This window comes from Oncorhynchus masou, chromosome 32, assembly GCF_036934945.1.
Source record: "Oncorhynchus masou masou isolate Uvic2021 chromosome 32, UVic_Omas_1.1, whole genome shotgun sequence".
Lineage (NCBI taxonomy): Eukaryota > Metazoa > Chordata > Actinopteri > Salmoniformes > Salmonidae > Oncorhynchus > Oncorhynchus masou.
In genome coordinates, this window is record NC_088243.1 from 92,803,975 (window position 1) to 92,830,435 (window position 26,461).

Below are 26,461 nucleotides of genomic sequence, written 5' to 3' on the forward strand. Positions count from 1 at the left end.
AGCAGTAGTTTCTAGCCTTGGCCCAGTCCATTACTAATGAGCAGTAGTTTCTAGCCTTGGCCCAGTCCATTACTAATGAGCAGTAGTTTCTAGCCTTGGCCCAGTCCATTACTAATGAGCAGTAGTTTCTAGCCTTGGCCCAGTCCATTACTAATGAGCAGTAGTTTCTAGCCTTGGCCCAGTCCATTACTAATGAGCAGTAGTTTCTAGCCTTGGCCCAGTCCATTACTAATGAGCAGTAGTTTCTAGCCTTGGCCCAGTCCATTACTAATGAGCAGTAGTTTCTAGCCTTGGCCCAGTCCATTACTAATGAGCAGTAGTTTCTAGCCTTGGCCCAGTCCATTACTAATGAGCAGTAGTTTCTAGCCTTGGCCCAGTCCATTACTAATGAGCAGTAGTTTCCAGCCTTGGCCCAGTCCATTACTAATGAGCAGTAGTTTCTAGCCTTGGCCCAGTCCATTACTAATGAGCAGTAGTTTCTAGCCTTGGCCCAGTCCATTACCAATGAGCAGTAGTTTCTAGCCTTGGCCCAGTCCATTACTAATGAGCAGTAGTTTCTAGCCTTGGCCCAGTCCATTACTAATGAGCAGTAGTTTCTAGCCTTGGCCCAGTCCATTACTAATGAGCAGTAGTTTCCAGCCTTGGCCCAGTCCATTACTAATGAGCAGTAGTTTCTAGCCTTGGCCCAGTCCATTACTAATGAGCAGTAGTTTCTAGCCTTGGCCCAGTCCATTACTAATGAGCAGGAGGAGTGTTTTCCACTCAGTTTCATCCTGTTGTTGAACTTCTTTATTCAAATTGATCATCGCAGTGAGGTGAGTTTTAAAAGAATGATACTGTTTTAAATGTATTTGCAATGTCAGAGTGGTAGGAGAGACAACAGAGCACTGAGTACCAGCCCAGCGGACCGGCGGGTAGCCCAGCCCGGCGGACCGGCAGGTAGCCCAGTGGACCGCAGGTAGCCCAGTCCGGCGGACCGGCGGGTAGCCCAGCCCGGCGGACCGGCGGGTAGCCCAGCCCGGCGGACCGGCGGGTAGCCCAGCCCGGCGGACCGGCGGGTAGCCCAGCCCGGCGGACAGCCCAGCCCGGCGAACCAGGGTCTGTAGAGGGGGGAGAGGAGGCTCTATAGAGGGGGGAGAGGAGGGTCTGTAGAGGGGGGAGAGGAGGCTCTATAGAGGGGGAGAGGAGGCTCTATAGAGGGGGGAGAGAAGGAGCTATAGGGAGGAGGGTGGGGCTATAGGGAGTTCACTGTGTTCTACCAGAGGAAAACAATGTAGCATAGCCATTCCTTATCGATATGAAAGAAATGGCTACTTTCTGTAAGTACTAGAAATACTATGGTATAAATATGGTATCCTACCATCTGGTATAATACATGGAATCTGTGCCATATTTCTTTACACTAATTAAATAGCTTTTAGTCTTAACAAAGAGACAAGGGGTGCCCCTCTGAGTACATTCTGTAGGGGTCAGTGGTCAAAATAGAGTTGGAAAAGACTAGAGAGAGAGAGAGACTCACTCAGCCTCAATGACATCATAAGAATGTGACCTGCCTCCGGTGATGTCAGAGGGCAGGAGATCTTTGTGGGCTATACTCGGCCTTGTCTCTGGATGGTAAGTTGATGGTTGAAGATATCCCTCTATTGGTGTAGGGGCTGTGCTTTGGCAAAGTGGGTGGGGTTATATCCTGCCTGTTTGCCCCTGTCCGGGGGTATCATCGGACGGGGCCACAGTGTCTCATGACCCCTCCTGTCTCAGCCTCCAGTATTTATGCTATAATAGTTTGTGTCGGGGGGCTAGGGTCAGTTTGTTATATCTGGAGTACTTCTCCTGTCTTATCCGGTGTCCTGTGTGAATTTAAGTATGCTCTGTCTAATTCTCTCTCTCTCTCTCTCTCCCTCCCCTCCCGGAGGACCTGAGCCCTAGGACCATGCCTCAGGACTATCTGGCATGACTCCTTGCTGTCCCCAGTCCACCTGGCTGTGCTGCTGCTCCAGTTTCAACTGTTCTGCCTGCGGCTATGGAACCCTGCCCTGTTCAACGGATGTGCTGCCTGTCCCAGACCTGCTGTTTTCAACTCTCTAGAGACAGCAGGAGCGGTAGAGACACTCTTAATGATCGGCTATGAAAAGCCAACTGACATTTACTCCTGAGGTGCTGACCTGTTGCACCCTCGACAACTACTGTGATTATTATTATTTGACCCTGCTGGTCATCTATGAACATTTGAACATCGTGGCCATGTTCTGTTATAATCTCCACCCGGCACAGCCAGAAGAGGACTGGCCATCCCTCATAGCCTGGTTCCTCATCTCCACCCCTCATAGCCTGGTTCCTCTAGGTTTCTTCCTAGGTTTTGGCCTTTCTCTGGAGTTTTTCCTAGCCACCGTGCTTCTACACCTGTGTTGCTTGCTGTTAGGGATTGTAGGCTGGGTTTCTGTACAGCACCTTGAGACATCGGCTAATATAAGAAGTGCTTTATAAATACATTTGAATGTCAACCGTGTTTACATTCTCCCTTGATGTCATCAGGGATGGGCCAATGATGAATCAATGCTGGTAATGATTAGGAAACAAAGAAAACAACCACATAGCTGATCTCCTAGTAATCCCAGTGTATAATCACTGTCAGGCGCCCGACACGGTGACAGCCTGGTGACGAAACAGGAAAACAACATGACAGAACAAAGAAACAAAAGATTCCACTGGATACCAGAGGACTGACTGACAGTTCCAGAATGCCTGAGGGCAGAGGGGGCGGGGCACAGGAAATCATTAACATTCTCTTACACACGGTTGTGTTTCCCCTGAGTAATGACAGGTATCCACCTAGCCAGGGGTGTCATGTGTTTAATAAGGAAGTTCAGGGGCACGTGCCCACTCAGATGTGTCCTGTTCTAACGTTTTCAGATGTTCAATTACAAACATTTATATTTTAAGCCCAACGTTTCATTAAAATGATTTAGGAAAAGAAATGATTTACCCCCCCCATTCTCCCTAGAGATGCCTGGGCAGGATGCTAGAGGAGTCACTACTCGATACATCTGGTGTGTGCAGTATCGTCAGTGAAGTCAGCATGGTGGGAATCACCCGTTGATCTTCGGTTATATTAAAAACCGCAGACATTTGCCTCCGCCTTTTTTCAAAATAGTGTAGAATTGCAGGAAACTAAACATTTCGCTCTTCGCTGTCACGAGGGTGGGGGGGGGGGGGCAGCTAGAATGGTTCTTGCAGGGTGGGGGGGGTGGGGGTTTGGATGTACTTTTTTATTTTTTTATTTAACATTTGTTTAACCAGGCAGGTCAGTTAAGAACAAATTATTATTTACAATGACGGCCTACACCGAGTCAAACCCGGACGACGCTGGGCCAATTGGGAGTCCCATAGGGCGGCTAACAATCACGGCCGGTGGTGATACAAACTGGATTGGAACCAGGGTCTGTAGTGACGCCTCTAGCACTGAGATGCAGTGCCTTAGACCGCTGAACCAGGGTCTGTAGTGACTCCTCTAGCACTAAGATGCAGTACCTTAGACCGCAGCGCCACCCGTGAGCCCAAGACCCACAGGCTACAGCGGCTACATTGAGGGCCCTAGAGCGGCCCCTCACGATGAGCTCTATTGTTGAGGGCCCTACAGCGGCCCCTCACGATGAGCTCTATTGTTGAGGGCCCTACAGCGGCCCCTCACGATGAGCTCTATTGTTGAAGGCCCTACAGCGGCCCCTCGCGATGAGCTCTATTGTTGAGGGCCCTACAGCGGCCCCTCACGATGAGCTCTATTGTTGAGGGCCCTACAGCGGCCCCTCACGATGAGCTCTATTGTTGAGGGCCCTACAGCGGCCCCTCACGATGAGCTCTATTGTTGAGGGCCCTACAGCGGCCCCTCACGATGAGCTCTATTGTTGAGGGCCCTACAGCGGCCCCTCACGATGAGCTCTATTGTTGAGGGCCCTACAGCGGCCCCTCGCGATGAGCTCTATTGTTGAAGGCCCTACAGCGGCCCCTCGCGATGAGCTCTATTGTTGAGGGCCCTACAGCGGCCCCTCACGATGAGCTCTATTGTTGAGGGCCCTACAGCGGCCCCTCGCGATGAGCTCTATTGTTGAAGGCCCTACAGCGGCCCCTCGCGATGAGCTCTATTGTTGAGGGCCCTACAGCGGCCCCTCACGATGAGCTCTATTGTTGAGGGCCCTACAGCGGCCCCTCACGATGAGCTCTATTGTTGAGGGCCCTACAGCGGCCCCTCACGATGAGCTCTATTGTTGAGGGCCCTACAGCGTATGATTTGGGTTTTATCTGTCAGTGATGGGCAGGAAGTGTGCCTAGATAACCTACGCAGAAAAATATATATATATATTTTTGACATAATCATTATGCCCAATTCGATGATGCTAGATTGCAGGCAAAAAGCTGTTTCTGGTGATTAAAAAGTTAGAAAATTTAGAATTTTTTCAGTTAGTTAATTCTCTAACTATTTGGCTACGGTGTATGTAAACTTCCACTGTACATACCTGCACTCTGGCAGATGAGTAGACCAGCTGAGCCATCAGGTGACAGGTACAGTTGTGCCCAAAAGGTTTGATAATGACACAAAAATGAATTTTCACAAAGTCTGCTGCCTCAGTTTGTATGATGACAATTTGCATATACTCCAGAATGTTATGAAGAGTGATCAGATGAATTGCAATTAATTGCAAAATCCCTATTTGCCATGCAAATGAACTGAATCCCCCCAAAAAAACTGCATTTCAGCCCTGCCACAAAAGGACCAGCTGACATAATGTCAGTGATTCTCTCGTTAACACAGGTGTGAGTGTTGACGAGGACAAGGCTGGAGATCACTCTGTCGTGCTGATTGAGTTCAAATAACAGACTGGAAGCTTCAAAAGGAGTGTGGTGCTTGGAATCATTGTTCTTCCTCTGTCAGCCATGGTTACCTGCAAGGAAACACGTGCCGTCAAATGCTTTGCACAAAAAGGGCTTCACAGGCAAGGATATTGCTGCCAGTAAGATTGCACCTAAATCAACCATTTATCAGATCATCAAGAACTTCAAGGAGAGCGGTTCAATTGTTATGAAGAAGGCTTCAGGGCACCCAAGAAAGTCCAGCAAGCACCAGGACCGTCTCCTAAAGTTGATTCAGCTGCGGGATCGGGGCACCGCCAGTACAGAGCTTGCTCAGGAATGGCAACAGGCAGGTGTTTGTGCATCTGCACGCACAGTGATGCAAAGGACTTTTGGAGGATGGCCTGGTGTCAAGAAGGGCAGCAAAGAAGCCACTTCTCTCCAGGAAAAACATCAGGGACAGACTGATATTCTGCACAAGGTACAGGGATTGAACTGCTGAGGACTGGGGCAAAGTCATTTTCTCTGATGAATCCCCTTTCTGATTGTGTGGGGTATCTGGAAAAAAAGCTTGTCCGGATGAGGACAAGGTGAGCGCTACCATCAGTCCTGTGTCATGCCAACAGTAAAGCATCCTGAGACCATGTGTAGGGTTGCTTCTCAGCCAAGGGAGTGGGCTCACTCACAATTTTGCCTAAGAACACAGCCATGAATAAAGAATGGTACCAACACATCCTCCGAGAGCAACTTCTCCCAACCATCCAGGAAAAGTTTGGTGACAAACAATGCCTTTTCCAGCATTTTTTATTTTTATTTTACCTTTATTTAACCAGGCAAGTCAGTTAAGAACAAATTCTTATTTTCAATGACATCCTAGGAACAGTGGGTTAACTGCCTGTTCAGGGGCAGAACGACAGATTTGTACCTTGTCAGCTCGGGGATTTGAACTGGCAACCTTCCGGTTACTGGTCCAACGCTCTAACCACTAGGCTACCCTACCGCCCCATGATGGAGCACCTGCCTTCAGTCAGGATGTGGCCCAGAAGTTAACTGACAGCATGCCAGGGAGGATGGCAGAGGTCTTGAAAAAGAAGGGTCAACACTGCAAATATTGACTCTTTGCACCAACTTCATGTAAATAATCAGTCAATAAAAGCCTTTGACACTTGTGAAAGTATTGTAATTATACTTCGGTATCCATAGCAACATCTGACAAAAATATCTAAAGACACTGAAGCAGCGAACTTTGTGAAAATTAATATTTGTGTCGTTCTCAAAACTTTTGGCCACGACTGCACATACCTGAACTCTGACAGGTGAGTAGACTAACTGAACCATGATAAGTGTGTGTGTGTGTGTGTGTGTGTAGGGCTACTCACCCACAGCTCCTGTGTACGTGGGCTGGGTCAGGTCTTTGGGTACTTTCCTGTAGATATCCAACCTAATGGAAGAGAAAGGGGGAGGGGTTAGAAAAACAAAAACCAGCAATGAACGGGGTTCACGAGATGACAGAAAGGACACAAGATCAGTTAGGTGCAACTTTAGGCACTCATGTAGGACCTATCGTCCTTTAGGTGCAATCACAGAGCATTACCGTGATTATCTCTCAATACCACAAGGATGACGCGAGTGAAGTTTAGTCTTGAGCTGTCGGTTGGTTATCTTGGAATGTAGCAGGGAATCATTATTAAAAGCATTACTTATTTAGTTTATATATAAATACTACCAGATAGGGCAATCTTCTGTATAACACCCTTGTCACAACACGACTGATTGGCTCAAATGCAATAAAAAGGAAATAAATTGTTTAAATTAACCTTTTGTAACTAGGGGGCAGTTTTTTTATCCAAAAATGAAAATACATTCCCGTTTTAAACAGGATATTTTGTCACGACAGGATGCTCGACTATGCATATAATTGACAGCTTTGGATAGAAAACACTGACGTTTCCAAAACTGCAAAGATATTGTCTGTGAGTGCAACAGAACTGGTGTTACAGTCGAAACCCAGATAAACATCCAACCAGGAAGTGCCCCATATTTTGAAAGCCCTGCATGCCAATGACTCCTTATATGGCTGTGAATGCGCTACGAATGAGCTTCTGCTTTCTACGTATTCCCCAAGGTGTCTACAGCATTGTGATGTCTTTTTACGCATTTATGTTGAAGAATAGCCTTAGGGACCACGTTGAGCAAGTGGTCACATGATGGCTCCCGCAGAAAATCTTGCGTAAAGTACACAAGTAGCCATTTTTTTCAATCGCTTCTTATGAGAAACCAATTGTCCTGGTGGATATTTTATCGAATAGATATGTGAAAAACACCTTGAGGATTGATTCTAAACAACGTTTGCCACTTTTCTGTCAATATTGTGGAGCTAATTTGGAATGAAGAACAAACGGAGCTATTTCGCCTACAAAAATAATATTTTGGGAAAAAAGGAACATTTGCTATCTAACTGGGAGTCTACTGAGTGAAAACATCCAAAGTTTTTCAAAGGTAAATGATTTAATTTGATTGATTTTCTTATTTTCGTGAAAATGTTGCCTGCTGGTAGCAGAACCTAGCATAGCATTATGCCATGATAAACTTACACAAATGCTTGTCTAGCGTTGGCTGTAAAGCATATTTTGAAAATCTGAGATGACCGTGTGATTAACAAAAGGCTAAGCTGTGTCTCAATATATTTCATTTGTGATTTTCATGAATAGGAACATTTTCTAGGGATATTTATGGCCGCTGCGTTATGCTAATTAGTTTGAGGCTATAAATACGCTCCCGCATGCGGGGTGGGTAGTATCAAGAAGTTAACACGGCATGCATGTTAACCTCGCTGGGATATGTGGGACGCTAGCTGGCCAATAGCCAGGGGAAACGCAGAGCACCAAATTCAAATAAATTACTATAAAAATCAAACTTTCATTAAATCACACATGCAAGATAGCAAATTAAAGCTACATTGTTGTGTATCCAGCCAACATGTCAGATTTCAAAAAGGCTTTTGGGCAAAAGCAAACAATGCTATTATTTGAGGATAGCACCATAGTCAACAAAGAGAGAAACCATATTTCAACCCTGCAGGAGCGACACAAAACGCAGAAATAAAAATATAATTCATGCCTTACTTTTGACAAGCTCTTTTGTTGGAATATGTCCCATAAACATCACAAATTGTCCTTTTGTTCGATTAATTCCGTCAATATATACCCAAAATGTCCATTTATTTGTTGCGTATGATCCAGAAAAACAGACTGTTTTCAACTTGTTCAACGTGACTACAAAATATCTCAAAAGTTACTTGTAAACTTTGCCAAAACATTTCAAACTACTTTTGTAATACAACTTTAGGTGTTTAACGTAAATAATCACTAAAATTGAAGATGGGATGATCTGTGTTCAATACAGGAAGAAAACGAACTGAAGCATGCTTTCTGGTCACGCGCCTCTAACAGTACACTTCAAGTGACCCTCGTTCAAGATGGCCGTACTTCTTCATTACACAAAGGAATAACCTCAACCAATTTCTAAAGACTGGTGACATCCAGTGGAAGCAATAGGAACTGCAAGAAGGTCCCTTAGAAATCTGGATTACCAATGAACACCCATTGAAAAAAAATCTGAATGGTTGGTCCTCGGAGTTTCGCCTGCTAAATAAGTTCTGTTAAACTCACAGACATGATTCAAACAGTTATAGAAACTTCAGTGTTTTCTATCCAAATCTACTCATAGTACGCATATCTTATCTTCTGGGGATGAGTAGCAGGCAGTTGAATTTGGGCATGCATTTCATCCGGACGTGAAAATACTGCCCCCTGTCACCAAGAAGTTAACTTCTTTAGGGTAGGGGGCAGTATTGGGAATTTTGGATGAAAAGTGTTCCCAAATTAAGCTGCCTGCTACTCAGCCATAAAAGCTACAATGTGCATATAATTAGTAGATTTGGATAGAAAACACTGAAGTTTCTAAAACTGTTTGAATCATGTCTGTGAGTATAGCAGAACTCATATGGCAGGCAAAAACCTGAGAAGAAATCCAACCAGGAAGTGGGAAATCTGAGGTTTGTAGTTTTTCCAACTCAGCCCCTATCGAATACACAGTGGGATATTGGTCATGTTGCACATCCTAAGGCTTCCACTAGATGTCAACAGTATTTAGAAACTGGTTTAAGGGTTCTACTATAAAGGAGGGGCTCATAACAGCTCTCTGAGTGAGTAGTCTGGCAGAGTGCCACAGCCTCGGTCTGGCAGAGTGCCACAGCCTCGGTCTGGCAGAGTGCCACAGCCTCGGTCTGGCAGAGTGCCACAGCCTCGGTCTCACGAGCTCACGGGAAAGGTAGCTATGTTCCACTTCATTTCTGAAGACAAAGGAATTGTACGGTTGGAATATTATTGAAGATTTATGTTAAATACATCGTAAAGATTGATTCTAAACATCAAGACATGTTGCTACGAAATGTAACGGAACTTTGACTTTGTCTGCTCCTAGTGAAAGCGCGCCATGAATGTGGATTACTGGACTGAACACGCAAACAAAAGGAGCTATTTTGACATGAATTATGGACATTATCGAACAAAACAAACATTTATTATGGAACTGGGATTCCTGGGAGTGCATTCTAATGAAGATCAAAGGTAAGTGAATATTTATAATGCTATTCTGACATCTGTTGACTCCAACATGGCGGATATCTGTTTGGCTTGATTTAGGCTCTGAGCGCCGTACTCAGATTATTGCTTTCTCTGTAAAGTTTTTTTTAAATCTGACACAGCGGTTGCATTAATTAAAGAGAAATGTATCTATAATTCCATACATAATACTTGTATTTTCATCAATATTTTATGAGCATTTCTGTAAATTGATGTGGCTCTCTGCAAAAATCACTGGATGTTTTGGAACTACTGAACGTAACGCGCAAATGTAAAATCAGATTTTTGTATTTAATTATTTACTTTACCGAACAAAACATACATGTACTCTCTTTGGTTGGAAAATGACAATGCTTTCTGTGACTAGTTGCTGACCTAACATAATGATATGTTCACCATCTTTAAAATGGTGTAAAATACATCTATGTTTGAGGAATTTTAATTATGTTATTTCTGTTGTTGTTTTGAATTTGGCAGTTTCACTGTCTGTTGAGAGGTGGGACGCTAGCCTCTAGGTTCATTGAAATACATTCCAGATGACTATCTCATGAAGCTGGTTGAGAGAATGCCAAGAGTGCAAAGGGTGGCTACTTTGAACAATCTCAAATATATTTTCATTTGTTTAACACTTTTTTGGTTACTACATGATTCAAAATGTGAAATTTCATAGTTTTGATGTCTTCACAATTAATCTACAACGTAGAAAACAGTGAAAATAAAGAAAAACCCTGGAATGAGTTGGTGTCCAAACTTTTGACTGGTACTGAATATAAATGACTGCAAAAACGTTAGGACTTCTGGGATCCCATTTTCCCCTAATTTGTTTTTCTTTCTCAAAACCATTAAAACCTCTAAATACTAAATATGGATGAATCTGAGGTGTTGGTTCATAAGGAGACGAAGTGTGCAGATGATTTGAGCTTGGGTGTTACATATGTAAAGAAAGTTGTTAATAGTTCCCTTGTTTTTAGCGCCACCTATAGGCCAACCGGTGGCATTATGTTTAACCAAGCTTCTGTGTACCAAATTTAGACAAAAAGTGACCAACCTCTGCTTGAGATATTTGACAAAGTTATTTGAAAGAGAGAGAGAGACAGGAGAGGGGTGGTGAGAGAGAGAGGGGAAAGAGGGGGGGGGGGGGTTTCAGCACATTTTATGTTCCCAGAATACTTTGCAGCATTACTGAAGAGCAGTGGAATGTTAGCTCTGAAACACAGCCATGACAAACAGGCCCAGACAGCCTCACACATTCCTGAACTCTGACCCCAGCAATGACCTATTAACCCCCAACACACAGACACAGACAGCCACATGGAAAAGTACACAAGACACACCAAACATCTGAACACACACACCATCTCACACCATTCAGCATTGGCCTCATTGTACAGGAAGGTGTGTCTAGTCAGGTCAGCATTGGCCTCATTGTACAGGAAGGTGTGTCTCGTCGGGTCAGCATTGGCCTCATTGTACAGGAAGGTGTGTCTCGTCGGGTCAGCATTGGCCTCATTGTACAGGAAGGTGTGTCTAGTCGGGTCAGCATTGGCCTCATTGTACAGGAAGGTGTGTCTCGTCGGGTCAGCATTGGCCTCATTGTACAGGAAGGTGTGTCTAGTCAGGGTCAGCATTGGCCTCATTGTACAGGAAGGTGTGTCTAGTCAGGGTCAGCATTGGCCTCATTGTACAGGAAGGTGTGTCTCGTCGGGTCAGCATTGGCTTCAATATACAGGAAGAACTGAGATTGCAAATTTGCTACTAAAACTAAAGTCAATAACACATCAAGACAGTGTGTTCTAGACTACTACAGGACCAGGAAACACTGCTCTAGGACTACTACAGGACCCAGGAAACACTGCTCTAGGACTACTACAGGACCCAGGAAACACTGCTCTAGGACTACTACAGGACCCAGGAAACACTGCTCTAGGACTACTACAGGACCCAGGAAACACTGCTCTAGGACTACTACAGGACCAGGAAACACTGCTCTAGACTACTACAGGACCCAGGAAACACTGCTCTAGGACCAGGAAACACTGCTCTAGGACTACTACAGGACCCAGGAAACACTGCTCTAGACAACTACAGGACCCAGGAAACACTGCTCTAGACTACTACAGGACTAGGAAACACTGCTCTAGGACCAGGAAACACTGCTCTAGGACTACTACAGGACCCAGGAAACACTGCTCTAGGACTACTACAGGACCCAGGAAACACTGCTCTAGACTACTACAGGACCCAGGAAACACTGCTCTAGACTACTACAGGACTAGGAAACACTGCTCTAGGACTACTACAGGACCCAGGAAACACTGCTCTAGGACCAGGAAACACTTCTCTAGACTACTACAGGACTAGGAAACACTGCTCTAGGACTACTACAGGACCAGGAAACACTGCTCTAGACTACTACAGGACCCAGGAAACAGTGCTCTAGACTACTACAGGACCCAGGAAACACTGCTCTTGGACCAGGAAACACTGCTCTAGACTACTACAGGGCCCAGGAAACAGTGCTCTAGGACAACTACAGAACCCAGGAAACACTGCTCTAGGACTCCTACAGGACCCAGGAAACAGTGCTCTAGACTACTACAGGACCCAGGAAACACTGCTCTAGGACTACTACAGGACCAGGAAACACTGCTCTGGGACTACGACAGGACCCAGGAAACACTGCTCTAGACTACTACAGGACCAGGAAACACTGCTCTAGACTACTACAGGACTAGGAAACACTGCTCTAGGACTACTACAGGACCCAGGAAACACTGCTCTAGGACTACTACAGGACCCAGGAAACCCTGCTCTAGACTACTACAGGACTAGGAAACACTGCTCTAGGACCAGGAAACACTGCTCTAGGACTACTACAGGACCAGGAAACACTGCTCTAGGACTACTACAGGACCCAGGAAACACTACTCTAGACTACTACAGGATTAGGAAACACTGCTCTAGGACTACTACAAGACCCAGGAAACACTGCTCTAGGACTACCACAAGACCCAGAAAACACTGCTCTGGGACTACTACAGGACCCAGGAAACACTGCTCTAGGACTCCTACAGGACCCAGGAAACACTGCTCTAGACTACTACAGGATTAGGAAACACTGCTCTAGACTACTACAGGACCAGGAAACACTGCTCTAGGACCAGGAAACACTGCTCTAGAACTACTACAGGACCCAGGAAACACTGCTCTAGGACTCCTACAGGACCCAGGAAACACTGCTCTAGACTACTACAGGACCCAGGAAACACTGCTCTAGGACTACTACAGGACCAGGAAACACTGCTCTAGGACTACTACAGGACCCAGGAATCACTGCTCTAGGACTACTACAGGACCCAGGAAACACTGCTCTAGGACTACTACAGGACCAGGAAACACTGCTCTAGGACTACTACAGGACCCAGGAAACACTGCTCTAGGACTACTACAGGACCAGGAAACACTGCTCTAGGACTACTACAGGACTAGGAAACACTGCTCTAGGACTACTACAGGACTAGGAAACACTGCTCTAGACTACTACAGGACCAGGAAACACTGCTCTAGGACCAGGAAACACTGCTCTAGGACTACTACAGGAACCAGGAAACACTGCTCTAGGACTACTACAGGACCCAGGAAACAATGCTCTACACTACTACAGGACCCAGGAAACACTGCTCTAGGACTACTACAGGACCAGGAAACACTGCTCTAGGACTACTACAGGACCCAGGAAACACTGCTCTAGGACCAGGAAACACTGCTCTAGGACTACTACAGGACCCAGGAAACAGTGCTCTAGACTACTACAGGACCCAGGAAACACTGCTCTTGGACCAGGAAACACTGCTCTAGACTACTACAGGGCCCAGGAAACACTGCTCTAGACTACTACAGGACCCAGGAAACACTGCTCTAGGACAACTACAGGACCCAGGAAACACTGCTCTAGGACTCCTACAGGACCCAGGAAACAGTGCTCTAGACTACTACAGGACCCAGGAAACACTGCTCTTGGACCAGGAAACAGTGCTCTAGACTACTACAGGGCCCAGGAAACACTGCTCTAGGACTACTACAGGACCAGGAAACACTGCTCTGGGACTACGACAGGACCCAGGAAACACTGCTCTTGGACCAGGAAACAGTGCTCTAGACTACTACAGGGCCCAGGAAACACTGCTCTAGGACTACTACAGGACCAGGAAACACTGCTCTGGGACTACGACAGGACCCAGGAAACACTGCTCTAGACTACTACAGGACCAGGAAACACTGCTCTAGGACCAGGAAACACTGCTCTAGGACTACTACAGGACCCAGGAAACACTGCTCTAGGACCAGGAAACACTTCTCTAGACTACTACAGGACCCAGGAAACCCTGCTCTAGACTACTACAGGACTAGGAAACACTGCTCTAGGACCAGGAAACACTGCTCTAGGACTACTACAGGACCAGGAAACACTGCTCTAGGACTACTACAGGACCCAGGAAACACTGCTCTAGACTACTACAGGATTAGGAAACACTGCTCTAGGACTACTACAAGACCCAGGAAACACTGCTCTAGGACTACCACAAGACCCAGGAAACACTGCTCTAGGACAACTACAGGACCCAGGAAACACTGCTCTAGGACTCCTACAGGACCCAGGAAACACTGCTCTAGACTACTACAGGATTAGGAAACACTGCTCTAGACTACTAAAGGACCAGGAAACACTGCTCTAGGACCAGGAAACACTGCTCTAGGACTACTACAGGACCCAGGAAACACTGCTCTAGGACCAGGAAACACTGCTCTAGGACTACTACAGGACCCAGGAAACACTGCTCTATGACTACTACAGGACCCAGGAAACACTGCTCTAGACTACTACAGGACCCAGGAAACACTGCTCTAGACTACTACAAGACCCAGGAAACACTGCTCTAGGACTACTACAGGACCCAGGAAACACTGCTCTAGGACTACTACAGGACCCAGGAAACACTGCTCTAGACTACTATAGGACCCAGGAAACACTGCTCTAGGACCAGGAAACACTGCTCTAGGACTACTACAGGACCCAGGAAACACTGCTCTAGGACTACTACAGGACCCAGGAAACACTGCTCTAGGACTACTACAGGACCCAGGAAACCCTGCTCTAGACTACTACAGGACCAGGAAACACTGCTCTAGGACCAGGAAACACTGCTCTAGGACCAGGAAACACTGCTCTAGGACTACTACAGGACCAGGAAACACTGCTCTAGGACTACTACAGGACCAGGAAACACTGCTCTAGGACCAGGAAACACTGCTCTAGACTACTACAGGACCCAGGAAACACTGCTCTAGGACTACTACAGGACCAGGAAACACTGCTCTAGGACCAGGAAACACTGCTCTAGACTACTACAGGACCCAGGAAACACTGCTCTAGGACTCCTACAGGACCCAGGAAACACTGCTCTTGGACCAGGAAACACTGCTCTAGACTACTACAGGACCCAGGAAACACTGCTCTAGGACTACTACAGGACCAGGAAACATTGCTCTAGGACTACTACAGGACCCAGGAAACACTGCTCTAGGACTACTACAGGACCCAGGAAACACTGCCCTAGGACTACGACAGGACCCAGGAAACACTGCTCTAGAACTACGACAGGACCAGGAAACACTGCTCTAGACTACTACAGGACCAGGAAACACTGCTCTAGGACTACTACAGGACACAGGAAACACTGCTCTAGGACCAGGAAACACTGCTCTAGGACTACTACAGGAACCAGGAAACACTGCTCTAGGACTATTACAGGACCAGGAAACACTGCTCTAGGACTACTACAGGACCAGGAAACACTGCTCTAGACTACTACAGGACCCAGGAAACACTGCTCTAGGACTACTACAGGACCCAGGAAACACTGCTCTAGGACTACTACAGGACCCAGGAAACACTGCTCTAGGACTACTACAGGACCCAGGAAACACTGCTCTTGGACCAGGAAACACTGCTCTAGGACTACTACAGGACCCAGGAAACACTGCTCTAGGACTACTACAGGACCAGGAAACACTGCTCTAGGACCAGGAAACACTGCTCTAGACTACTACAGGACCCAGGAAACACTGCTCTAGGACTACTACAGGACCCAGGAAACACTGCTCTAGACTACTACAGGACCCAGGAAACACTGCTCTAGACTACTACAGGACCCAGGAAACACTGCTCTAGGACTACTACAGGACCCAGGAAACACTGCTCTAGGACTACTACAGGACCCAGGAAACACTGCTCTAGACTACTATAGGACCCAGGAAACACTGCTCTAGGACCAGGAAACACTGCTCTAGGACTACTACAGGACCCAGGAAACACTGCTCTAGGACTACTACAGGACCCAGGAAACACTGCTCTAGGACTACTACAGGACCCAGGAAACCCTGCTCTAGACTACTACAGGACCAGGAAACACTGCTCTAGGACCAGGAAACACTGCTCTAGGACCAGGAAACACTGCTCTAGGACTACTACAGGACCAGGAAACACTGCTCTAGGACTACTACAGGACCAGGAAACACTGCTCTAGGACCAGGAAACACTGCTCTAGACTACTACAGGACCCAGGAAACACTGCTCTAGGACTACTACAGGACCCAGGAAACACTGCTCTAGACTACTACAAGACCCAGGAAACACTGCTCTAGGACTACTACAGGACCCAGGAAACACTGCTCTAGGACCAGGAAACACTGCTCTAGGACTACTACAGGACCCAGGAAACACTGCTCTATGACTACTACAGGACCCAGGAAACACTGCTCTAGACTACTACAGGACCCAGGAAACACTGCTCTAGGACTACTACAGGACCCAGGAAACACTGCTCTAGACTACTATAGGACCCAGGAAACACTGCTCTAGGACCAGGAAACACTGCTCTAGGACTACTACAGGACACAGGAAACACTGCTCTAGGACTACTACAGGACCCAGGAAACACTGCTCTAGGACCAGGAAACACTGCTCTAGGACCAGGAAACACTGCTCTAGGACCAGGAAACACTGCTCTAGGACCAGGAAACACTGCTCTAGGACCAGGAAACACTGCTCTAGGACCAGGAAACACTGCTCTAGGACCAGGAAACACTGCTCTAGACTACTACAAGACCCAGGAAACACTGCTCTAGGACTACTACAGGACCCAGGAAACACTGCTCTAGGACCAGGAAACACTGCTCTAGACTACTACAAGACACAGGAAACACTGCTCTAGACTACTACAGGACCCAGGAAACACTGCTCTAGGACTACTACAGGACCCAGGAAACACTGCTCTATGACTACTACAGGACCCAGGAAACACTGCTCTAGACTACTACAGGACCCAGGAAACACTGCTCTAGACTACTACAGGACCCAGGAAACACTGCTCTAGACTACTACAGGACCCAGGAAACACTGCTCTAGGACTACTACAGGACCCAGGAAACACTGCTCTAGACTACTATAGGATCCAGGAAACACTGCTCTAGGACCAGGAAACACTGCTCTAGGACTACTACAGGACCCAGGAAACACTGTTCTAGGACTACTACAGGACCCAGGAAACACTGCTCTAGGACTACTACAGGACCCAGGAAACCCTGCTCTAGACTACTACAGGACCAGGAAACACTGCTCTAGGACCAGGAAACACTGCTCTAGGACCAGGAAACACTGCTCTAGGACTACTACAGGACCAGGAAACACTGCTCTAGGACTACTACAGGACCAGGAAACACTGCTCTAGGACTACTACAGGACCAGGAAACACTGCTCTAGGACCAGGAAACACTGCTCTAGACTACTACAGGACCCAGGAAACACTGCTCTAGGACTACTACAGGACCCAGGAAACACTGCTCTAGACTACTACAAGACCCAGGAAACACTGCTCTAGGACTACTACAGGACCCAGGAAACACTGCTCTAGGACCAGGAAACACTGCTCTAGGACTACTACAGGACCCAGGAAACACTGCTCTATGACTACTACAGGACCCAGGAAACACTGCTCTAGGACTACTACAGGACCCAGGAAACACTGCTCTAGACTACTATAGGACCCAGGAAACACTGCTCTAGGACCAGGAAACACTGCTCTAGGACTACTACAGGACCCAGGAAACACTGCTCTATGACTACTACAGGACCCAGGAAACACTGCTCTAGGACTACTACAGGACCCAGGAAACACTGCTCTAGACTACTATAGGACCCAGGAAACACTGCTCTAGGACTACTACAGGACCCAGGAAACACTGCTCTAGGACCACTACAGGACCCAGGAAACACTGCTCTAGGACCAGGAAACACTGCTCTAGGACCAGGAAACACTGCTCTAGGACCAGGAAACACTGCTCTAGGACCAGGAAACACTGCTCTAGGACCAGGAAACACTGCTCTAGGACCAGGAAACACTGCTCTAGACTACTACAAGACCCAGGAAACACTGCTCTAGGACTACTACAGGACCCAGGAAACACTGCTCTAGGACCAGGAAACACTGCTCTAGGACTACTACAGGACCCAGGAAACACTGCTCTAGGACCAGGAAACACTGCTCTAGGACTACTACAGGACCCAGGAAACACTGCTCTAGGACTACTACAGGACCAGGAAACACTGCTCTAGGACTACTACAGGACCAGGAAACACTGCTCTAGGACTACTACAGGACCAGGAAACACTGCTCTAGGACTACTACAAGACCCAGGAAACACTGCTCTAGACTACTACAGGACCCAGGAAACACTGCTCTAGGACTACTACAGGACCCAGGAAACACTGCTCTAGGACTACTACAGGACCCAGGAAACACTGCTCTAGCACTACTACAGGACCCAGGAAACACTGCTCTAGACTACTACAGGACCCAGGAAACACTGCTCTAGACTACTACAGGACCCAGGAAACACTGCTCCAGGACTACTACAAGACCCAGGAAACACTGCTCTAGAATACTATAGGACCAGGAAACACTGCTCTAGGACCAGGAAACACTGCTCTAGGACTACTACAGGACCCAGGAAACACTGCTCTAGACTACTACAGGACCCAGGAAACACTGCTCCAGGACTACTACAAGACCCAGGAAACACTGCTCTAGGACCAGGAAACACTGCTCTAGGACTACTACAGGACCAGGAAACACTGCTCTAGGACTACTACAAGACCCAGGAAACACTGCTCTAGACTACTACAGGACCCAGGAAACACTGCTCTAGGACAACTACAGGACCAGGAAACACTGCTCTAGGACCAGGAAACACTGCTCTAGGACCAGGAAACACTGCTCTAGGACCAGGAAACACTGCTCTAGGTCCAGGAAACACTGCTCTAGGTCCAGGAAACACTGCTCTAGGTCCAGGAAACACTGCTCTAGGACTACTACAGGACCCAGGAAACACTGCTCTATGACTACTACAGGACCAGGAAACACTGCTCTAGGACCAGGAAACACTGCTCTAGGACTCCTACAGGACCCAGGAAACACTGCTCTAGACTACTACTCCGCCATTTCATCAGCTGTCTGGGTGGCTGGTCTCAGAAAATTCCTCAAGCGAAGAAGCCGAATGTGGAGGTCCTGGACTGGTATGGTTACACGTGGACTGCGGTTGTAAGGCTTGTAGGATGTACTACCAAATTCTCTAAAACAGTGTTGGAGGCGGCTTATAGTAGAGAAATTAACATTAAATTCCCTGGTAACCGCTACGGTGGACATTCCTGCACTCAGCATTCCAAATACATCGCTCCGTCAAAACTTGGGACATCTGTGGCATTGCGTTGTGTGACAAAACTGCAAATTTTAGAGGCTTTTGGGCTTATATTGTCCCCAGCACAAGGTGCACCTGTGTAATGACCATGCTGTTTAATCAGCTTCTAGATTATCAACCTGACGGGTGTTGTTTATCTTGGAAAAGGAGAAATGTTCACAAACAGGAATGTAAACAAATTTGTGCACAAAATTTGATAGAAAAAAAATATTTTTGATCCCAGCAATGGGATCTGTTAATTCAGCTCATGAAACATGGGCCCAACACTTTGCATGTGTTTGTATTGTTGTTCAGTATAGATAATAAAACGGTGTACGTGTATTTTTCCGACAGCAGTTGTGCCACCGTCTCTGCAGGTCAAACACGGAGACTACAGTATCCGCTCCACACCTCCCCCGTATGGCCCGTTGCCTCTTACCACTATCCAGCCCAAGTCGCCCACGTCCTCTGAAGTGACTGGCTGGCGAGCTCCACCTCAGACTTCTCCATACACTGACTAAGCTACATGCAACCCGCTTTTCTGTCTTTATAAGCAGACTGTTTACTTTCCTGCTTGAAACGTGCACTTGACGTGTTGAGTTCTCTGGGGCCGTTAGCGAGCCGGATGTAGAGTGAAACATGGTCTTGACATGTTGATTTCTCTGGGACAGCTAGCTAGTTGGATGTGGAGTGAAACATGGTCTTGACATGTTGAGTTCTCTGGGACAGCTAGCTAGTTGGATGTGGAGTGAAACATGGTCTTGACATGTTGAGTTCTCTGGGACAGCTAGCTAGTTGGATGTGGAGTGGGGCCACACATTCTAAATGAGATTGTTAAATGTTCACATTCCAAAAAAGGTCTTTCGACTTCAGATCGTTGTCAACTCATAGTAAACTCTGATCTTCCCTTGTGTTTAGGAGTTAAAATGGCCCCCCTATTCCCTACAGCAGTGGTTCCCAGCTCCAGTCCTACAGTACGCACAACAGTACACTTTGTGTGTTGTAGCCCTGGATAAACTCACCTGATTCAACTCATTGAAGGCCTGATGATTAGTTAACAAGTAGAATCAGGTGTGTTTGTCGAGGGCTACAACAAACTGTCCTGCTGGTAGTACTGGAGGACTGGAGTAGGGAACCACTGCCCTACAGGGCCCTGGTCAAAAGTAGTGCAATATTTTTATTTTATTTATTTCACCTTTATTTAACCAGGTAGGCAAGTTGAGAACAAGTTCTCATTTACAATTGCGACCTGGCCAAGATAAAGCAAAGCAGTTCGACACATACAACAACACAGAGTTACACATGGAGTAAAACAAACATACAGTCAATAATACAGTATAAACAAGTTTATATACGATGTGAGCAAATGAGGTGAGATAAGGGAGGTAAAGGCAAAAAAAGGCCATGGTGGCAAAGTAAATACAATATAGCAAGTAAAACACTGGAATGGTAGATTTGCAATGGAAGAATGTGCAAAGTAGAAATAAAAATAATGGGGTGCAAAGGAGCAAAATAAATAAATTAATTAAATACAGTAGGGAAAGAGGTAGTTGTTTGGGCTAAAATATAGGTGGGCTATGTACAGGTGCAGTAATCTGTGAGCTATATGTAGGGAATAGAGTCATTTTGGACAAAACCAGTATCAGCGACATTCCAATAACGAGGTGTCTCACAGGTGGGTCGGTATTTCAGGTACGACTGTCTTGACGCAACACAGCAGGTTCTAAAGTACACATGCACTTACCAGGGTCTTGTGTCGGGTAGAATGATTATCTTGATTCAACATTACACAACTTGAAGCCGCTCTTACAGCTCAGGCAGCCAGGCAAGTCCCAGCCCTGATGACGAGCAGTGTGCAAACAATGGCTGTGGGATTTGGAACGTTATACCCAGCCTGGGCTCAGAACATTTCGTATTATTCTGTACATAAATCTGAACTACTACTTTTACTATATGTAATGTTTCTTATTGGATGTATTAATTTATGGATGTCCAACTATTTCGTGTAATATGTTAAGTAGTAAGTAGTTGAAATGGAGGAAAACTCGCCTCCCTGCGGACCTGGCATCCTTTCACTCCCTCCTCTCTACATTTTCCTCCTCTGTCTCTGCTGCTAAAGCCACTTTCTACCACTCTAAATTCCAAGCATCTGCCTCTAACCCTAGGAAGCTCTTTGCCACCTTCTCCTCCCTCCTGAATCCTCCTCCCCCCCCCCTCCTCCCTCTCTGCAGATGACTTCGTCAACCATTTTGAAAAGAAGGTCGACGACATCCGATCCTCGTTTGCTAAGTCAAACGACACCGCTGGTTCTGCTCACACTGCCCTACCCTGTGCTCTGACCTCTTTCTCCCCTCTCTCTCCAGATGAAATCTCGCTTCTTGTGACGGCCGGCCGCCCAACAACCTGCCCGCTTGACCCTATCCCCTCCTCTCTTCTCCAGACCATTTCCGGAGACCTTCTCCCGTACCTCACCCCGCTCATCAACTCATCCCTGACCGCTGGCTACGTCCCTTCCGTCTTCAAGAGAGCGAGAGTTGCACCCCTTCTGAAAAAACCTACACTCGATCCCTCCGATGTCAACAACTACAGACCAGTATCCCTTCTTTCTTTTCTCTCCAAAACTCTTGAACGTGCCGTCCTTGGCCAGCTCTCCCGCTATCTCTCTCAGAATAATCTGACTGATTTGGATCAAGAAGGTCAAGACTAGTCATTCAACTGAGACTGCTCTTCTCTGTATCACGGAGGCGCTCCGCACTGCTAAAGCTAACTCTCTCTCCTCTGCTCTCATCCTTCTAGACCTGTCGGCTGCCTTCGATACTGTGAACCATCAGATCCTCCTCTCCACCCTCTCCGAGTTGGGCATCTCCGGTGCGGCCCACGCTTGGATTGCGTCCTACCTGACAGGTCGCTCCTACCAGGTGGCGTGGCGAGAATCTGTCTCCTCGCCACGCGCTCTCACCACTGGTGTCCCCCAGGGCTCTGTTCTAGGCCCTCTCCTATTCTCGCTATACACCAAGTCACTTGGCTCTGTCATAACCTCACATGGTCTCTCCTATCATTGCTATGCAGACGACACACAATTAATCTTCTCCTTTCCCCTTCTGATGACCAGGTGGCGAATCGCATCTCTGCATGTCTGGCAGACATATCAGTGTGGATGACGGATCACCACCTCAAGCTGAACCTCGGCAAGACGGAGCTGCTCTTCCTCCCGGGGAAGGACTGCCCGTTCCATGATCTCGCCATCACGGTTGACAACTCCATTGTGTCCTCCTCCCAGAGCGCTAAGAACCTTGGCGTGATCCTGGACAACACCCTGTCGTTCTCAACCAACATCATGGCGGTGGCCCGTTCCTGTAGGTTCATGCTCTACAACATCCGCAGAGTACGACCCTGCCTCACACAGGAAGCGGCGCAGGTCCTAATCCAGGCACTTGTCATCTCCCGTCTGGATTACTGCAACTCGCTGTTGGCTGGGCTCCCTGCCTGTGCCATTAAACCCCTACAACTCATCCAGAACGCCGCAGCCCGTCTGGTGTTCAACCTTCCCAAGTTCTCTCACGTCACCCCGCTCCTCCGCTCTCTCCACTGGCTTCCAGTTGAAGCTCGCATCCGCTACAAGACCATGGTGCTTGCCTACGGAGCTGTGAGGGGAACGGCACCGCAGTACCTCCAGGCTCTGATCAGGCCCTACACCCAAACAAGGGCACTGCGTTCATCCACCTCTGGCCTGCTCGCCTCCCTACCACTGAGGAAGTACAGTTCCCGCTCAGCCCAGTCAAAACTGTTCGCTGCTCTGGCCCCCCAATGGTGGAACAAACTCCCTCACGACGCCAGGACAGCGGAGTCAATCACCACCTTCCGGAGACACCTGAAACCCCACCTCTTCAAGGAATACCTAGGATAGGATAAGTAATCCTTCTCACCCCCCCTTAAATGATTTAGATGCACTATTGTAAAGTGGCTGTTCCACTGGATGTCAGAAGGTGAATTCACCAATTTGTAAGTCGCTCTGGATAAGAGCGTCTGCTAAATGACTTAAATGTAAATGTAAGAAGTACACTTTGTATGATATGTTACGAATTGGAAAACAGTATTATAGGTTATGAATTTGCAAAATGTATGATTTTTTTTTCACGAATTCCAGCTAGGTGGCTAACGTTAGCTAGGCTATGGGGAGAATCGAACTTGCAACCTATGGATTACTAGACGTTCATGTCATATGCCCCCTCATCCACCACCCTACTTTCGTTTTTAGTAACTATCGGTCTTATGTAACAATACCAAACGTCACATACACTATATACACACACAAAAGTATTTGGACACAACTTCAAATGAGTGGATTTGGCTATTTCGTCAAATCTAAACACACCGCCATGCAATCTCCATAGACAAACATTTCAGTAAGGCCATTCTACTGACAGAGCTCAGTGACTTTCAACGTGACACCGTCATAGGATGCCACCTTTCCAACAAGTCAGTTCGTCAAATATCTTCCCTACTAGAGCTGCCCCCGGTCAACTGTTAGTGCTGTTATTGTGAAGTGGAAATATCTAGGAGCAACAACGGCTCAGCCATAAAGTGGTAGGCCACACAAGCTCACAGAGCGGGACCACCGAGTGCTGAAGCACATTGCACGTAAAAATCATCAGGACCCAGCAAAATGCCTCTGGAAGCATCGTCAGCACAATAACGGTTTGTCGGGAGCTTCATGAAATGTGTTGCCATGTGAGCAGCCGCACACAAGCCTATTGGACTCTGGAGCAGTGGAAATGCGTTCTCTGGAGTGGTGAATCACGTGTCACCATCTGGCAGTCCGACGGACAAATCTGGGTTTGGCGGATGCCAGGAGAACGCATAGTGCCAACTGTAAAGTTTGGTGGAGGAGGAATAATGGCCTGGGGCTGTTTTTCATGGTTCAGGACCCTTAGTGCCAGTGAAGGGAAATCTTAATGCTGCAGCATACAATGACATTCTAGACGATTCTGTGATTCCAACTTTGTGGCAACAGTTTGGCGAAGGCCCTTTCCTGTTTCAGCATGACAATGCCCCCGTGCACAAAGCTAGGTCCATACAGAAATGGTTTGTTGAGATCGGTGTGGAAGAACTTGACTGGCCTGAGCTAAACCCCTTCAAACACCTTTGGGATAAATTGGAACGCTGACTGCGAGCCAGGCCTAATCGCCCAACCTCACTACTGCTTGTGGCTGAATGGAAGCAAGTCCCTGCAGCAATGTTCCCACATCTAGTGGAAAGCCTTCCCAGAAGAGTGGAGGCTGTTATAGCAGCAAAGGGGGGACCAACTCCATATTAATGCCAATGCTTTTGGAATGAGGTGATTGACGAGCAGGTGTCTACATACTTTTGGTCATGTAGTATAGTTTACTAATTTGAGTGTCCCGGATTTACTTTTACTATGTTACGTCTCGTCTATGAGACCAGCCTGGTATAACGTGTATATTAGCGTGTGTGACCGCAGTCTCTTGGCGCTGTAGGTCCAACTGAGTATGAACCAGTACTCTACATCCTACAGATGAGTCCTCATCATCTCTCCTTCGTGCACCGAAGTACAATCATAATATAGGTGAAAGCATAGGTCATGACAGAAACAATGGCTGATATTAAATGGACCAACAAAACGAGATATAAAAAGTATTTGGATATTTACAAAATAAATAACATACTGCATAAATAATACAATGTAAGACAACAATAGCCTATAATTTAACGTATGTGTAATATAATAGCCTATTAGGTTTTATTTCACAATTAAACGTTTAGGTGCCTTTTATTAGTGTTTTTCAGAATGATAGCCTGTTAGCCTAGATGCTAAATAGTTCGTCTGAATGGGCATCTCTTCAGGCAAAACGGGTATACTTTTTGGACGATCTACTGACCCAATAAAACTGCAGCTGCCCGCAGAAACGATATAATAATACCTGTTGTAGCAACTATCATACCGTTAACTTGTTGGCTAGTAAACTTAGTACAAGAGGATAGCAGAGGAATCTCTATATACACAGAAGACAATTTAAAAAAATATTACGAGTGTAATTTAAGCCTGAGAATTGTGAACCAAAATCCTTTTACTCACCTCCTCACATCGAAAACCATGATGTTTGCACGTTTTAGTTGAGTATATTAAAACAATTCAGTTAACGGAAAATAGGCACAGATTTCTCTACAATCCTACCGGTTGTTCATCGTTACCGGGTTGACGTCAGTTTAGGACGCTTTGCCAAAATCCTATTGGTTGAATTCACTTCCTGGTTGAAAGATTCTCTTTCCGTTCTTTTAAATTAAACCAGACCGTAGAGCTGTGTTAAAATACTCATACTAAACCACACTATTTGTAACGTGATTGGGCATATAGTATGATTGTTGGTCATAGTATGGATATAGTTAGTATGCCAAAAGTTCCCCGATGTCGTACTAAAATCTCCAAAATATGAAGTTGACACGCAGAGGACACTATTTACGTACGTTAGGGCCCATAATGCACTTCTTCAGGAAATTGACGTGGCTTCACATGGTTTGCAAATTTGAAGGAAATGGCGGAAAATATGCAGTCCAAGTCCGACGAGAGCGGATACAAATCCATTGCTTTAACTAATTATGACAAATGTTAAGAACATGTTGAGCAATGTAATAAAGTAATGACTTTATGACAAATGTTAAGAACATGTTGAGCAATGTAATAAAGTAATGACTTTAAATTTACTTACACTTTATGTTGGCTGACAAATTGTTAGTTACACTCTCCTTACAGCAGTATGTACTGGTAAGTTAGCTACTGTTAGGTAGCTAACGGTAGTTGGTTACTAATACTTGGAATTTGCCAGGTAGTATATTAACTATAATCTAAATATCCAACGTTTATTGACTTGATTATTCACATCATTCTTAACTAAACGGTATAGTTGTGCGTTCTCAATGGACTTTGTTAATTATGTTTCCCGATTTCAGAGAACTCTCCTCTGAGTGCCGAATAACTGATGAATTTATAAATGCTCAACACTGGTTGAATATGGTCGGTGTCAGTAAAGAAGGAAAAAAGTGTCATTGAATTGTTGCCAGCAGCACAGTTACAGTCACCAACACTCTGGATAAAATGTAAACAGCCTAACCAGCTCTGCTAGGGGCGAGGAAAATAGTCGGAGTGAGGTGTTCTC

General features: G+C 46.5%; 1 protein-coding gene across 1 annotated transcript in view; it reads right to left on the reverse strand.

Annotated features, from left to right (window-relative positions):
• LOC135526802 (endoplasmic reticulum-Golgi intermediate compartment protein 1) overlaps window positions 1–25,743 on the reverse strand; it is an 87,005-nt gene extending 61,262 nt beyond the window's left edge. The window contains exons 1-2 of the mRNA XM_064955468.1: window positions 25,384–25,743; window positions 6,225–6,286 (exon numbers count right to left, since the gene is read on the reverse strand). Coding sequence (XP_064811540.1) covers window positions 6,225–6,286; window positions 25,384–25,403 — 82 coding nt within the window. The 5' untranslated portion in view covers window positions 25,404–25,743. The remainder of the gene's footprint in view (window positions 1–6,224; window positions 6,287–25,383) is intronic.
• Between the last annotated feature and the right edge of the window lie 718 nt (window positions 25,744–26,461).